The sequence below is a fragment of the Vairimorpha necatrix genome, chromosome 8, assembly GCF_036630325.1.
Source record: "Vairimorpha necatrix chromosome 8, complete sequence".
NCBI classification, from domain to species: domain Eukaryota; kingdom Fungi; phylum Microsporidia; family Nosematidae; genus Vairimorpha; species Vairimorpha necatrix.
Window position 1 is genome coordinate 592,961 of NC_088823.1, and position 17,154 is coordinate 610,114.

Genomic DNA, 17,154 nt, shown 5'->3' on the forward strand with positions numbered 1-17,154 from the left:
TTGTAGAAAACAAAGTTCTTGGTGTATGAACACAATGAATTGAAATACACATAACAGAAAAATTCACACATGCAAACAATTCTGTTAAACCTTAGGAAAATATCAATATATCAAAATAGATCTTGTTAATATATAGTTTTATAGTGATTTTATTAATCATGCATTTTTTGTTAATTCTAATTTTAAATTATACATAAAATATTTTTTTTATCTTATGAAGCTTAATATAAAATATATTTTTCATATTATGGTATATATGCCTAAATACACAAGAGTTTAATGATATAGTAATCAAATTTGTCATTATTTTTTATTTTAGTACAATAATAAGTAAATTATATAAATTAAATGTTAACAGAAATTTATTTTCGTTAGAATATTTATAATTTTAAATGCAAAGCTCTGTTATTTCAAATATTTATATATATATATATATTATAAACTTAATAGTGTTTTCTAAATAGAATCATTTTAGGATATTACCAAAGTCTTAAATGGCTTCTGATGCATATATATTGGAAAAAAGTTTGTAATATCAAGCATTAAGCTTGCAATTTGTTCAAACAATTTGTTTTATTTTGTTTGTCTGTAAAATTCTATTATTAATTCAATGCAGAAAGATGAACTGCGAAACAATAAAAATTTATTCAGTTACATTGATAATTATGAAAGGTTGATATGTGATTGATTGTATACATGATCCTGAAATGTAATGTTAGAATCAATTTCATTGAAAATGAGTATTTTTTTTTGTTTGTTGATTCACCAACACATTGTCCAAAATACATTCTACATATTAAAATAAAGATTAAAACTTATTCGACTGATATGGACTTTGATATCAAGCATATCAAATCATTTTGACGGCTTAAAATTTTAAAAAAAATGTAAAAATTTTTTTTTTAAAAGTACATAAATTATATTGTTAACCACAATTTACCAGTTTATTTTTTTGTGTTTACACCTAAACACACCTGAAACACTTGAATCATAATTATTAGAAAAATGAAAAATTAAATTTGATAAATCACTAATATGATCATTATTAAGAATTTTTTATATATTTACTTCTGTTTTTGTACACAATTTGTTTCAGAAATAAATATAAATATAAAATTTTATGTAAATAAACATGTTATTTGCATTCCTCTATTTAAAAAAAACAGTCAGCATTCGGAAGCTTGCCTATATTCCTACAGACATAGGTATTGGGATAACTATTTTAGAAGTAACACAAGAGCACAAAGAAGAAGAAATAAGTGTGGTTAAATCGGGTGATCAAATGTATGTGCTTCTAGTTAATTTCCCATTAGATTGGAAGTCACCAAAGCCAAAGGACAAATTTACAAAGCAATTGTCTGAACACTTCATAAGATTACAAAAAGTCGTCTATGAGAATATTTCGAGGCTAAAAGATAGGATTTTTTCTGCAACAAGAAATGTGTGGTCGAGTATTTCATCTATATTTTCCAAATTTCGATCAAAAATTTCGTTCTTGTTCACTAATACATTAGCATGGTCTTATAAACATATAAAAATGCGTTCTAAAACATTTGAATGGGTCTATAAAGTGTCCAAACATGGGTTTGAGAAAGTGTTAAAAGTTCACAAAGAAATCAGAGAATAAAGCAATAACTTTTCTAATATTTCTTTATTTGCTTTTTTAAATTTATAAATTAAATTTCATTTACGCATGATTTCTATAATTTAGTACAGTTTTTATAAATTTTATTTTTAAATTTTTTAATATAAGTTAATAAAATGAACAATAATATTTCAAGGATAAATTTTAATACGTGTGTATAAACTGGAGGTTAAAATATTTAAGTATGTTTAACATCATTGAAAAAATAAAGCTCTTTTTTACAAAGTCAAATAATCAATAAAAATTGTAGTTTATGAAGCACATTTTTTCTCATTTATGCCTAATTTTTAGTCTTCATATGCATCTTTGTAAGTTTAGATTATTAGAATTACTTTTTTTTATCACTCACGAGATCTCCCGATCTTTTATATTCTAAAGATATACTTCAAGAACTTTGTCCAGAACAAGAAATAAAATAAATTCTTTTAATTTCGTACATTAAGACTTCATCGATGCATTTCATGGTTTGCGGTAACCAAGACGCTCCAGTCAAACAACTATAATATTTAATAAATTTATGATATTGTGTAAAGTCATTATTGCAGTAAATATATGATGTACCTTTATGTAATACTCTTAAATTATATATATGCAAAAATTTAACTTCATGCATAAAAAAAATTTCTTTACGTCTTAGTTAATATTTTCAAGTATGTGACTATTGTTTTTAGCGTCAACTACTATCTCAAACAACAAATGCGGAAAATAATTAAGATTTTGAGTCAAAAGCTTACTATAATTTTTAGCCAAAAATTATATATACCTGACAATCTAAAGTTTTCGTAACATAATCACTGACGCAAGTGCTTATATATAATATGATATTGTATTACAAATACTATTACAAAAGTTATGAATTGTTGCAATTGTAAAATATATAAAAAACTAACATTATATTATAACTTCGGGTACTTTATGATTTTTATAGGAATAACACAATGGAAATAAAATTAATTGTTTGATTTAAATATAACCATCTCAATTAGGGGTAAGTTGTTTATGGTCAATTACAATAAATTTTTAGTATCGAACACTTCATGGAATCTGGAGAATCGGGACAGATTCAAAGATAATATATTCACGAGCTGAAATATATCCTGTTGAAAACGCAATGTCGCACTATGTATCATATTTGTAGACGTAAAATAATCAAATTGAAAGCATTATATATATTATACGTATTCATATGTGAAAATTCTTTCGATTTAACGTAAACTTTATTATGTATAAATGTAGATAATAAGTCAGAAAAAATACGTAGTTATATAATAGGCAATATAGCCATAAGCAAAGTAAATGAGAGTAGATATGTGATCTCTGCAAACACTATGATTAAAAATATATTTTAAGGTATTATTAGATGCACATCTTCTAGATTCATATCAATAGAGAAAGCTGAAGATAAAAAAATCAAATCATACTTTTCTGAAATAAATATTAAGAAATGTTTTATTTTTGCAAAAAACCTGGCATAATACATAATCATGAAACAATAATACCATATATGATGATATAAATGTAGTGGTGTCCAAATATTACAATTAGTAAAAAAACGTCATTCTACGTATACATAATTTAAAAATTTTTAAAATAAAACTTTTTGTTTATCGAAGGTTCAGTGAAGAAATATACCTTTAAGGAGATGAAGAGAAACAAAAACTATAAAATAACGTGAACAAGTCAATCTTAACTTTTATTAATCTACGTATGATTCAAACGGCTATCATTTCCCCCCTGTTTTATTTTATACCCAAAAAAATTGAATATTCGACAGCCGAAAGACCATGAATTTATGAATAACGATGCTTAAAATTATTAATATATAATAACTTTATATTAAGTGCCGGTCTAAATATTTACAACTTCAGGATTTATCTACAAATATCTAAAATATGGTTGGATTGTTCGATTTCAATAAAAAAGTATTAATGTTTAATCAAATATAGTAAAAAAAATTAAATGATTAAATAAATATTACATCAATTATAATTATGTATCTTATGAATATTGAAAGAAAAATGCGATAAGATCTAATGACATAAAACATCATTAAATTAGTATATCTTCTTTTGCGTCACTAATTTATAAACCCCAGTATTTTACAGTGAATATTAGAAAACTGAAAACAATGACAACATTAGTACTTGTCCAAAAATGAATATTTTTAGATAAATTTGCACTATTCTAAGACGCAAAGCGATTTTCCACTCCAAGAAAACTGGCTACACATATCTATCCACCATAGAAGGATATATAAAAGAGAAATATAAACTTAAGGAAAACGTAACTGCTAAAATATTAATAGAGGCTCAAACCGAATCTCTTTATAGCGATATAAAAATAAAAACAAACCATTCAAAGATATTTAGACCAAGAGACGATCCACTTATTGATATAAAACAGGCTGCCATGTGGCTCACAAAAGGAAATATGAGCCCGAGGGAGGAAGGCAATTTATGTGCATTACAGGACCGAAATATTTTCTTAGAGAAACGGATAAAATGCCCACACTGCCATAATATGGAAAGAAAGTAGATCATATGGCCACTCAATGTGATCGTATGCTTTCACATGATTACTTAAGACGGCAAAATGAGGCACTGCGATGCACCCACCTACAGTTGTGTAAGACGTATTATCTATCCCATGCCAAAAGAATTAGAAATCATTCAGTCCAGGAGTGTGTAGCTAATGAGTATATTGAGATACGAGTCGACAGTAGGATACATTCAAGTATCAAAATAAAGTATTACAAGCCTGATATACTAATTGTAGACAAGTTGAGGAAAGAAGTGATCGTTGTAAAGTTAGTATCACAAGTTTTAACAACATCCATGCAGTAGAAACAGAAAAGAAACATAAATACGACTTGCTCGCAAATCATGTGCCTTCTCTCTATAAATACAAGCAGAAAATTATTTCTTATGTGATGACGTGTGATGGAATAGTAACTTATTTTCACCGTACGCATATCAAAGTGCTCAGATTAGAACCCAGAACGCCAGCATATATACAGCCAAGAGTCCTTAAAATGACTTTAGAAAGCCTTTTATGCCAGCCAGACATGGGCTTGATACAGATCAGGAAGGGGTTTTCGAGAGCCCAATGAGTGAATCTCGGAAGGAAGTCCTGGAACTGCCAGATGAGACTGTAAGCGTATCTTGTGACAAAAAATTAATAAGCTGAATATTATACCCAAATAAATTATATATTTATATATGGCAAAATTATTTAAGTGTCAAAAAATTCAGGGTCAAAATGATTTGAAAATTAACTCTTTAAACATATCATATAAGGAAAAATAGTGTTAAATTCTTAACGCGTAAATTATATTTTAAAGATAAAAAATGATTAATCTACAATAAAATTTGATTTTTTTGTAGATATAAAGCTTAACAATTATCACAATATGACAAAAAACTGTTAATGTTTTTGCCAGAATGCCTTTAGATATTATTAAATTTTTTTTATAATTTTTTTTTATATGTACCATGTTCTAGTATAAGTAGACATTGTTACAGAACTTTGTTGTATATAATTTTTTTTATAAATTGAGATAAACTTGGAAGATAATATATGAAATAATAGAATCAAAACACACGAATTTAAATGGAAAAGTGGTAGAGACTCGATTGTTTTTCTATATTGCCAAAAATTATTATTAACATAGATGTCCGTCTAACTATTCACAAAAACTAAACACACTATCAGATACTTCGTAATACTAATTATTCATTATAGATTTATATTTTTCAAATGAAATGTATATTCTTTATTATTCATGTTTACTATGATTACATTTTAATATATTTGACCTAGCTATTATACGATATCGTTTTTTAATTATATCCTATATTACTACGTATTAAATAATATGATGACTTCATGTACCATATATGATTGATTCGGCTTCAAAAGATTAATTTGCAGTTTATAAAAAAAAGTATGTTGAAAATAAGAATAGTTATTTACACATTATTCAATTAACTTTTATTGTGTGCTCATTTCATTGTCTTTAAATGATTAAATAACAAATCTAAAACGTTTCTTTATTAAATTAAATGGCAGTTTTTCCTTATCATTTGCTTTTATTTCATAATTTGTTCTTGTCAAAAGGGGGTATTTTTAAACAATTTTGGCCCTGAATTGTTCGCCATCTAATATGAATTTTTCCTTTTTATTTCATGGCATGCTGTAAATGTTCTAATACTTTACAAATAGCAGGTATAAATTTCTACAAGTGTTTATGTTAAAAGTTTAAAAATGATATTAAATTGGCAATATATTTAATTTTTATAAATTCTGATAAATTTGATAATTAATCATATTAAACCTATTCTGCATATATAATTTATAGTTCAAAAGATGAATCCTGTTGCTTTAAGCATTAGTTTATGGAACGTCGAATACGAACCAGTTAAATATTTTTTTTAAAGCATTAAAACTTAGTACAACTTAATCATTAAATGATATTTCCAAGCTACGTTGTATCATATTATCACGTTTAAAAAAACAACCCCATTTTGTAACAAATTTAATTTGACAATATTAATTTTGCATAGTCGTTATAAGTTAATTTTATGATCTTAGGAACAAATATTTAAAAGTAATAAACTTTTAAATGAATTGTTCAATATAAAAGTAAATATATATATATATATATATATATGAAAAAAGTGAAACCCCATGATATTGATTCTTTTTAATCTGCAATATATTTTTTCTATTGAGGCCATGTTTATGGTACAAAGAGATGATAAATTCGTAGATGTTTACATAAGTTTAGCAGATGAAGAAAAAAACACTACCTATTCAATTTCTGAAATGGACGATGATTATAATTTTAAATCAATTAATACGTTCAATCATAAAATCCTTATAGGAAGAAAATATAAGACGCATTACTTTCTGCCTATAACATTAAAAGAGGGAATGTATATTCATAAAATGTTAAGTTCTGTTGCAAATAATAATGTCGAACTGATGAACATTATAAATTTGTTCTACAATGGTACAGATATACTTAAAACTACTATTACAACTGAAGATAAAAAGGTATATTACTTAGAACATGGAAAATATAATTCTGTAATACCGGATGATGCTTTCATAGTAAATTCGAAATTACACTTTCACGAATCAAAAAGCTTATTTGAACTAGAATGGTTAGATATTTTTGATAAACGTGTTGATTATAAACTTCCAAAAAAATACTTTATAATCCGTTACAGGAAAGTACTAGATACTAAAGATATTGATTAACTTGTACATTTATGATATAAAATCCTCTGTAAAATTTTTTTCATTATCACAATTGTAATGATAGTTTATAAAATAGTTTTCAGACATAGGTGAAGCACCGAAAGTAAAGAAAAAAGTACGATAGGAATTTGGTTTAATTTACGTCAAATATTAGAAAAACTAAATACATTAATTGTCAATAGTTACAAGCTAAAATTAATAAAAAATTTTAATTTTTTTTCAAGATGATTTTTTTTTTAATTTTCATTATCGCTAAAACTGATGAAAAGTATAAAATTTCAAATTTGTATATCAAGTTTATAAAATTAACTGATTATTTAATCCACGTAATTGATAGTTTAGAGAATGAAGAAAATAACTATAAAAATAAACTAAGACGAAACTAACATTTTGTATCAAGAAAAAAAAATTTTGCAATTGTTTTGATATATTTTCGGGTTGAGATGAAATTTTTATTTCATCAAAAAAAAAATAATTTGAAAAAATATGAAAGCTTGTAATATTTTTTATACGAAAAAAAATTCTACTCTTTTTTGATTGCATATAACATCATCATCATATATATAAAAGAATTTTATTTAATTTTTTACCCCTCTTTTTTGTGGTTTTAAAAATTCTAAACTTCTTATTATAGCTTATTACGTTATTATAATTGCAAATTTAAACACCATGCTTAAATTTGATAATTGTAAGTGTGTATATTATGTGTTAATGCATTTTAATTCATATTATTATTTTTGTAAAACTCAGTTCCAAAATATCGTCAGAATCGTTTTTTAGAATTTATTTAACCCTTCTAGAAAAATTCACAAAAATATTAACCAAAGAAAAAGTTGAATATAAGTGTCAAAAATTGAGCTTAGAAGTATTCAAAATTATCTAATTATGATTTTTAAGTGTTTTACAACAACATTACTCCTTATATGTCACTAAAAAGTATTTTTAAAAATCATGTCTAAACTCTGTCAAATTTAATCAGCCAAAAATGGAAACTTTACAAAATTTACCGAGACGGGACATATTATAAAACAAACACATTTATCCCGTTTTCAAAACGGGAAAGCATACGCTAGTCATCATATATATAAAAGAATTTTATTTAATTTTTTACCCCTCTTTTTTGTGACTTTGAAATTTCTAAACGATATGTTTTGGGTCTTTTATGTTAATATAATATCAAATATAGATTTATTGCTTTAATTTGACTATTCTAAGTGTGTATGTTATCAGTTAATACTTTTTAATTCTATTTATTATTTTTGTAAAACTCAGTTCCAAAATATCGTCAGAATCGTTTTTTAGAATTTATTTAACCCTTCTAGAAAAATTCACAAAAATATTAACCAAAGAAAAAGTTGAATATAAGTGTCAAAAATTGAGCTTAGAAGTATTCAAAATTATCTAATTATGATTTATAAGTGATTTTAACTTCATTTTACTCCTTATATGTCACTAAAAAGTATTTTTGAAAACGATGTCAAATCCTATCAAATTCTAACATTCCAAAATAGAAACTCACAAAAATTCACCGAGGAGCGACATATTATAAAACAAAACATTCAAATCCCGTTTTCAAAACGGGAAAGCATACGCTAGTCATCATATATATAAAAGAATTTTATTTAATTTTTTACCCCTCTTTTTTGTGACTTTGAAATTTCTAAACGATATGTTTTGGGCCTTTTATGTTAATATAATATCAAATATAGATTTATTGCTTTAATTTGACTATTCTAAGTGTATATGTTATCAGTTAATACTTTTTTATTTTGATTATTATTTTTGTAAAACTCAGTTCCAAAATATCGTCAGAATCGTTTTTTAGAATTTATTTAACCCTTCTAGAAAAATTACAAAAATGTTTAACAATAAAAATTTAATGACAATAAATGTCAACAATTGAGCTTAGAAGTTCCCAAAATTATCTCATTGAGCTTATTAAATATTTTAAAACAGCATAACTTCTTATATGTTGCTAAAAAGTATTTTTAAAAATCATGTTTTCTCCTTTATAAATTCATTATCCTTAAATGGAAATTTAACGAAAATTACCAATTAGGGACATATTAAAAAACTAAACATTTATCCCGTTTTCAAAACGGGAAAGCATACGCTAGTCATCATATATATAAAAGAATTTTATTTAATTTTTTACCCCTCTTTTTTATGATTTTGTAAAATCTAAACTTTTTTTTATAGCTTATTGTGTCATTGTAATATCAAATATAAACTCATTGAAGGATTTTGACTATTCTAAGTGTGTATGTTATTAGTTAATACTTTTTAATTTTGATTATTATTTTTGTAAAACTCAGTTCCAAAATATCGTCAGAATCGTTTTTTAGAATTTATTTAACCCTTCTAGAAAAAATTCACAAAAATATTAACCAATAATGATTTTGAAGATTATTGTCAAATTTTGAGCGTAAAAACACAATAAAGTTATCAAATTGAATTTTATAGAATAATTTGATTTGAATTCTGTATTCAAGTTTTGCATTGGAAATAATTTTAATGTTGTTAAAAATTGCATTTCCCCTTTCTTTTCAAACCAAATATGGAAACTTAAAAAAAAATTAAGGAGGTACATACCATAAACAAAACATAATAATCCCGTTTTCCAAAACGGGAAAGCATACGCTAGTCATATATATAAAAGAATTTTATTTAATTTTTTACCCCTCTTTTTTGTGGTTTTGAAATTTTTACACTATATATTTTGAACTTATTATGTTTAAATAATATCAAATATAAACTCAACGAAGGATTTTGGCTATCATAGGTGCGTGTACTGTATGTTAATACAGTTTCATTTTAATTCTTTGTTTTGTAAAACTCAGTTCCAAAATATCGTCAGAATCGTTTTTTAGAATTTATTTAACCCTTCTAGAAAAATTTTAAAAACAATTGACAAAAGAAGAATGTTGAATAAAAGTGTCAAAACTTAAGCTTAGAAGTCCCCAAAATTATCTCATTATAATTATTAAATGTTTTTAGCTCAACTTTACTCCTTATATGTTACTAAAAAGTATTTTTAAAAATTATGTTTTCGCCTTTTCAAATTCATTCATCCCAAAATGGAAACTCACCAAAATTCACCGAAGAGCGACATATTATAAAACAAAACGTTCAAATCCCGTTTTCAAAACGGGAAAGCATACGCTAGTTTTATTTAAAATCATTTTTAAGAAATTTTTTGCTGGAGATTGTGTGGATTTTTAACAATATTAGTAACAAATCTTTTTTGTGTTAAATAGCAAATATAAAGCTTTTTGTCTCGTAATCGAATAAAAAGTTGTTATTAAAATTTTTAATTATATGGTACAAAACCAAAGGTGGAAAAGAATAATTACTTTTTTTTTTGAATTAAATTCTACGTTATTAGTTTTCTATCTAAAGAACAAAATTAAGATGTTAGTTTTTTAGCAAACAAAAACTGTTGAGCATAAAGTATCAAAAAAGCGGGAACGGTTCGATTTTGAAAAATTAACTGTAATACACCAACAGCAAGATGTTTCAGTTTGTGAGTAACTATATTTTTCCCCAAACTCGTAGTTTTATGTCGATAATGGATACCCTTTTATAAAAATTATGATTTATAGATTAAATGTGGTAAAAAAAAATCACTTGAATTTATAGACTTATATCAGAAAAACTTTTGTTCATGGTATGGGTGTTTTTTAAGTAAATTGAAACAACATTATTCTATGGACGACAACGTTGCAGCTATTTGTAGATATGTTTGCCATGTAGTCATATTTAGAAATTTGCATTTAAATAGAACAAAGCATTGACGATGTAGTTTTAGTCTATCAGATTCCTTAAATCTTTTCATTTAACGCTATTACTTATTTAAAATCTATTTTAAGATTAAATAATTTCTGTTTTTTAAAATTCTATCTAGTTTTTAGCATTTAAAATATATTTTTCTGGAGGCTTGTAAATGGCAAATTAAAATTCAACTTTTTATAAAATCTATAGAAAAATAGTGGTAAAGCACGAATATGAATTTTATTATTTGCTATAACTTTAATCAATATGAGTAAAGTATTAAACATTTATAAATGATTCTTTCTCGAAATACGATGTTTTTTTTATTGGCATAAGAGCTAATTACAAATATTGATGCATTTGACTAAAATAGAAGAGTTAATTTAAAAAAAATCAAACATTTTTTACATAACATTAACTTCTTTGACAAACTTCTTAGAACAGCCTAATTATAGTAAATGTTAATGTTTTATATTAGTTAATAGACTAAATAAAAAATAGAACATTGTTAGGTGCACCCTATTGTTTTCTATGTATATACAAGTATGCGATAAATAAAAATGTAAGTTCTCATGAAACCACTCATATTGGGTCATTAAATAAAGATCGCAGTAATACTAAACACAGAGGGCTACACATCGACTTCTCCACAGAATTGGAGATTAGGAAGAAGAAAAAAAAATTCGTTGGTTCAATAAACTTCTAGATGTTGTGATGCTTCTGATTAATTAGATATTTAATAATATATGCTTGATGTTTCTGTACGCGATAATGGTTATAGTATTCTTGATGCCTTTCTAACTTTAATTGAGTGAAAAGCTTTAGCATTATTATATGGAAATTCGATATTTTGCATCGATAAAAAGTATTTTGCTTTTAATAAATAAGGAAATGACCACTATTTTGAGTTCTTTAGATATCTATATATTATGCTGCTTCGACTTTCAAGCAAGAAACAAAAATAGGATTGATAAAAATTATAGTACTTTTAATACGTATTTGTTTCTCGTACTAATTATAGGTACTTTTTACTTTTTATACTAATTAGAACAAATTTATAATTTAAATTTTTGATCAATAATGTGTATTTAAACCACATTTAATTATTCTATAACATGTAGTTGAATATGATTCAAATTATATTTACAAAATAAATAAATGCTTACCTGATATAGAAAATTATTAGAAATTCGCGATACTAAGAACTTTAATTATAAAACTATTTTAACAAAATCTCCTCAGATTTGTAAATGGGTTTGACATTATACTTTGGAATTTATGTGTTTTTCTTGATATACTTTTGAACTTATTTAAGTAAATTTTGTTTTTATCTTAAAATGTCAAATATTTATATAAAAAATTATGATTTCAAATCATATCAAAATGCTTTTTATTCAGATATATCTAAAATATTTAATTAGTAAATTCGTAGATAAAAATTAAATTTGTTTTGACGTTTTTAATTTATCAAGTTTGAGAAATATGCCAAATGGTATATAAATACAATATTTTTTAATGATCGTATTTTAAATTTTATATATTATGGATCTATGGAAATGACACAATCCAGAGGAGCTACCTCTGGACAAATATAGTTCTATTAAATTATACGTTTTATTTATTTGATTAAAGCCTCGTTGGGCATCCGTAATGGGATACTGGTCCCTGGCTCTGAGGCCCTTCCTTGGTCGTGGATTCCAAGGGTATTGATCTTTGTCTTGTCTCATAATTTTGTTGGGGTCAGGGCAAAAAGGAAATAAATAATTGATTTTTGGAATAGACCGGTCGAATGGTCTATTTTCCAAAAAGGGAAAATTGATAAAATAAAAATAAATAATTTGTGGTATTTATAATACCACATTCTCCCCCCTCTAAAGTTTTATGTTCTTGACATGTATCCACTCAGAGATTCCATTAACCTTTACCCATTTTCCTTTGGATCCTAATTGCGTTACCTTTCTCTTTCTTAAGTACTTCCGGTCTAATTTCGTAGCTGTCAAATTCCTTACATATACTTCGTCGCCTAGCCTGAATTTGGGAGTAGTTAATGTTTTTTTTATATTACGCATTTGTATTGCTCTTTCTAGTGGATCATAGTATTCTTTCCCATTTAACGCAGCATTGGGGGAACATCCTATTGATCTATTATAGTTATTATTGATCACCCATTCGCACATATCAATGGCTGTGATTATATTTTCGCCTTTCATTATAGACAGTATGAAGGTTATAGTGCGGTTTACTGACTCTGATATACCATTTGAACTTGGGGTATATGTTGGAACGCGTAAGTGCTTTATGTCCACTTCGTTTAAATATTGTTCAACTTGTTTGCTTGTATACTGCTTTCCGTTATCTGATATTAGTATTGTAGGTTTAGATTTTGTTAATTCAGTCCAATTGCTGATTGCGCTTATAATCTCTTCTCCTCTTATTTTATATGCTAAATATAGTTTCGTGTATCGTGTCTTTATGTCTGTTACTGTAATAATAAATCCTTTATTATGCTTACCCGCGTCCTTAAATTTCTCTAAATTAAATGGACCATATATGTCCGAGCTAATTCTTTCAAGATTGTTTTCGGCTGACATATGGGCTCCTACCCCTCTTTTGACATAAGTTACTTTGTAAGCTTTGCATTTTCGACAATCATTTACTATTTGTTTGATCCTATGGAATAGATGTGGAACATAAAAAAAATTCTTTAGATTATTGTACATTGTTGTTATTCCTCTATGGCCTTGTTCATGATGTATTTTATATAACCAGTGTTTTACTTTGTTTGGTTTCATAAAAATTTTTCCGTCTTTATTCATTTTTATCCTTTGATTTTTGTCCTTTATCATTGCATCTTTGACCATTTTTATGTATCCATCTTCATTGTTTTTGATAATTGTGAAGCATCTCGATAAACTATCTGCAATTACATTTTCTTTACCTTCTATGTGTATTAATTTATGGTTAAATTCATTAATGATTAACTTCCAACGACACATTCTTGAGGTTTCTAGTTTCACGTTGTTTAAGCAATTTTTACTGTCTGTTCTGACTTCTACAAAATTTCCTTGCAAGATGCCTTTAAAGTGTATGAGTGATAAAAGGATTCCAAGATATTCCTTTTCTACAATACTATAATTTAGTTCAACCTTTCCAAATTTTTTACTAAAATATCCAATCGGACCATCCTCTTGGTAAAGTACACTACCTATCCCCATATCAGAAGCATCACATTCTAAGGTGAATGACTTTGTGTAATCTGGGCAGATTAATCTCGCTCTATTTTTAATAAATTCGCTTATGTCCTTAATAATGTTCTTAACATGCTGAGTCGATTCTATTTTTGCTCCTTGCTGCAGCATGTTTGTCAATGGGAGTAATTTTGTAGACAAATTTGGTAGGAATTTTCTATACCATCCAATCGTCCCTAATAGTTTTTGGACATCTCTTTTAGTTTTTAGTCTTCTCTCTAATATTTCTTTAGGAATCAATTTGTTCGCTGGAAACACACCGTCAGCATTTATTGTATTTCCTAGTACCGTGATTTCATCTTTCATAAAGTTACTTTTTTCAAAGTTTATTTTTACATTTTTCTCTTTGAGTTTGTTCAAAACATTTACTATTAATTTGTTGTGTTCTTCCTTGGTTTCTGAGAATAATACAATATCATCTATGTACACGAAGCAGTTATCCACTTCGTGTAATATTTCAGTGATGTATCTTTGGAAAATTTTTGGACCCGGTTTAATGCCAAAGGGTATACGTTTGTATCGGTATTGGGCTCCCATAATCATAAATGATGTCAAGTCTCTGCTTTCTTGCTGGATTTTAATCTGGTTGAATCCGTTCTTTAAATCTATTTGAGAAAAGTACTTATTTCTTCCCATCCTTAGTATACAGTCATCTATTTTTGGTATTGAAAAAATGTCATCTTCGATGTGATCATTTATCTCTTTAAAATTTATGACCAGTCTTAATTCACCAGTTTTCTTTTCGATAAAATATCCTGGGCTTGCGAAAGTTGCTCTAGACTTCTCTATAATATCTTCATCAAGTAATCTTTTAACCTCCTTTCTTGCTCTTTCATAATATTTGAAAGCTATATTGTAGAATTTATGTCGCGTGATATTCAACTTCTTTATAACCGAAAATCGAGCTTCATCCATTTTCATAGAGTAAAATTTATCATTTAGTTTCTTATAATTTTCAAGGTGTGAAATATAAATTTCCTTCGAAGCAGACACATAAAGTAAACTGTTTAATCGTTCATTTAACATCTCATCCGTGTTTGTTATCGCGTCCATAAAGGGAATTTCTTCATTGTTGATAACAAGTGATTGGTTAGCAAAATCAATTGTAGCTTTATTCTTCCTTAGCCATTCAGATCCTAGTAGTAAATCGACTGGGCAATTTTTAATAATATAGAATTCAATATCCATGATAATATTTGGAGACAACCTTATTCGTATTCTAGCTTTAGTGTTAATCATTCTTTCATCTCCATTTCCAAATATAGTAGTGAAGGGCTGACACGGTTCAGCTATATGATCATTCATGTTGACCACTTGTTCACTCACAAAATTCAAGTGTGAACCTGTATCGATTAACAATAAGTAATTATTTGAGTCTAATATTCCTATTATTTTTACTTCTTTCTGATTACTTGTTGTTCCTAGCTGAATAACCATATTATTTCTTTTTGTTTTTTCTTCAAAATGTATCGTTTTATCTTTAGTATCTTTGAGATTGTTCCGAAGTCTACAATCTCTTGTATTGTGCGAAAAGCTCTTGTGCACACTACAATAAGGATTTCTTGATTTGCAAATTTTGCTTGTTTCATTAGGTACATATCCATTCTCGTTTCGTCTTCCTATTTGAGAAATAATAGTTGATTCTAAAGTCTTTAGATAAGCAATAACGTCTGAAGTGGTCCGCGTATTAACCTCATTTTTGCAAAGTTCCATCTCAGTTTGTTTACCTAGTCCTCTAAAAAATACTTCTGAAAATTTTCTCTCAGCTTCTTGCTTAGTTAAATTATTTGGGAAACTGTAGGCATCTAACTTTTGGGAAATATTCTTCACATAATCTTCCAGATATATGTGGTTGCACTGCCTAACATCTTCGAGCTCCTGTGCAATTTTAAATCTCATGTTTCTAGGATAGGCAATTTCTAATAATGCCGCTCTTAATTTTAAGTATGATTTACTATACTTGGCGTTTAAAAAGTGATCACCAACTAACATGGTCCCATATATTCTTCCCATCTGCTCATCATTCCAGCCATTGGCCTCTGCTAGATTCTCAAATTTCTGTAGCTCCACCATTGAAATTTCTGATGGTTTTTTAATAATTTTTATTTTTTCTTTACTTATCACATCTGTTCCAGTGATCTTCATGTCGAATTCTCTGTATTCGAACATGGAATTTCTATCTTCGTACTTACTATTTAATTCGTCTTTGAATTCAAAATGACACAATCCAGAGGAGCTACCTCTGGACAAATATAGTTCTATTAAATTATACGTTTTATTTATTTGATTAAAGCCTCGTTGGGCATCCGTAATGGGATACTGGTCCCTGGCTCTGAGGCCCTTCCTTGGTCGTGGATTCCAAGGGTATTGATCTTTGTCTTGTCTCATAATTTTGTTGGGGTCAGGGCAAAAAGGAAATAAATAATTGATTTTTGGAATAGACCGGTCGAATGGTCTATTTTCCAAAAAGGGAAAATTGATAAAATAAAAATAAATAATTTGTGGTATTTATAATACCACAGGAAATATCATTTATTTTAATTTATTTCTTATTTTATACTATTAATAAATCCAAAAAACGACGAACCCCATATTTTATTTTCTTTTCATCTATTAGAATTCCTATGTACTGACATACTTTTTATTATTCGAAAAGATGAAAATTCCGAAATTTACATTGGTACAGATAAAGAAATTAATGTCGAGCAACCATCATCTCAATATATTTTTGAAATAACTGAATCAAATAAGTTTGATTTAGAGAAATCAGGAAGAAAAAATAAACATTTAATTCGACCCCCCAAATCTCGCAATTTTTTACCACTGAGGTATGAGGATAGACAAGCATTTGATAATAAAGTATTAAGGATTGATTATCAAAGCGATGAAGAACTTTCTCTTGCTTTCAAACTTGTGAATGCTAAAGTTGTATTAAAAACTATATTTCCATACGATTTAAAAGAACAATTTTATATAACAGCAAAGAAAATATCACTTAAAAATACTCTTGAATATTGTTTGTCAAGTAGAAGACTTAAGCTAAATCCAAACAAAGATATATACGAATTAAGGCTATGTATAACCAATAAGGTTGATAGACAATTTATAATTAATCTCCCTCAGGTCTACAAGAAATACTTGGCAATTCAATCATATATAATGAGAAGAAATGAAGAAATTCACGAACAAGAAATAATTGCGTACCAAATGGAGTATTTTTCGATGTAA

At 26.7% G+C, this 17,154-nt stretch overlaps 2 protein-coding genes across 2 annotated transcripts; both read left to right on the forward strand.

Moving 5' to 3' along the window:
- Window positions 1-1,132: 1,132 nt before the first annotated feature.
- Window positions 1,133-1,627, forward strand: VNE69_08089 (uncharacterized protein; the record flags this gene model as incomplete). The annotated part of the gene is made up of 1 exon (XM_065474405.1): window positions 1,133-1,627. One exon carries the CDS (start codon window positions 1,133-1,135, stop codon window positions 1,625-1,627), a length of 495 nt encoding a protein of 164 aa, XP_065330477.1.
- A 14,610-nt stretch (window positions 1,628-16,237) lies between these two features.
- VNE69_08090 (uncharacterized protein) lies at window positions 16,238-17,154 on the forward strand (the record flags this gene model as incomplete). Its single annotated transcript, XM_065474406.1, has 2 exons — window positions 16,238-16,277; window positions 16,583-17,154. The coding sequence occupies 2 exons, from the start codon at window positions 16,238-16,240 to the stop codon at window positions 17,152-17,154; spliced, it is 612 nt and encodes a 203-aa protein (XP_065330478.1).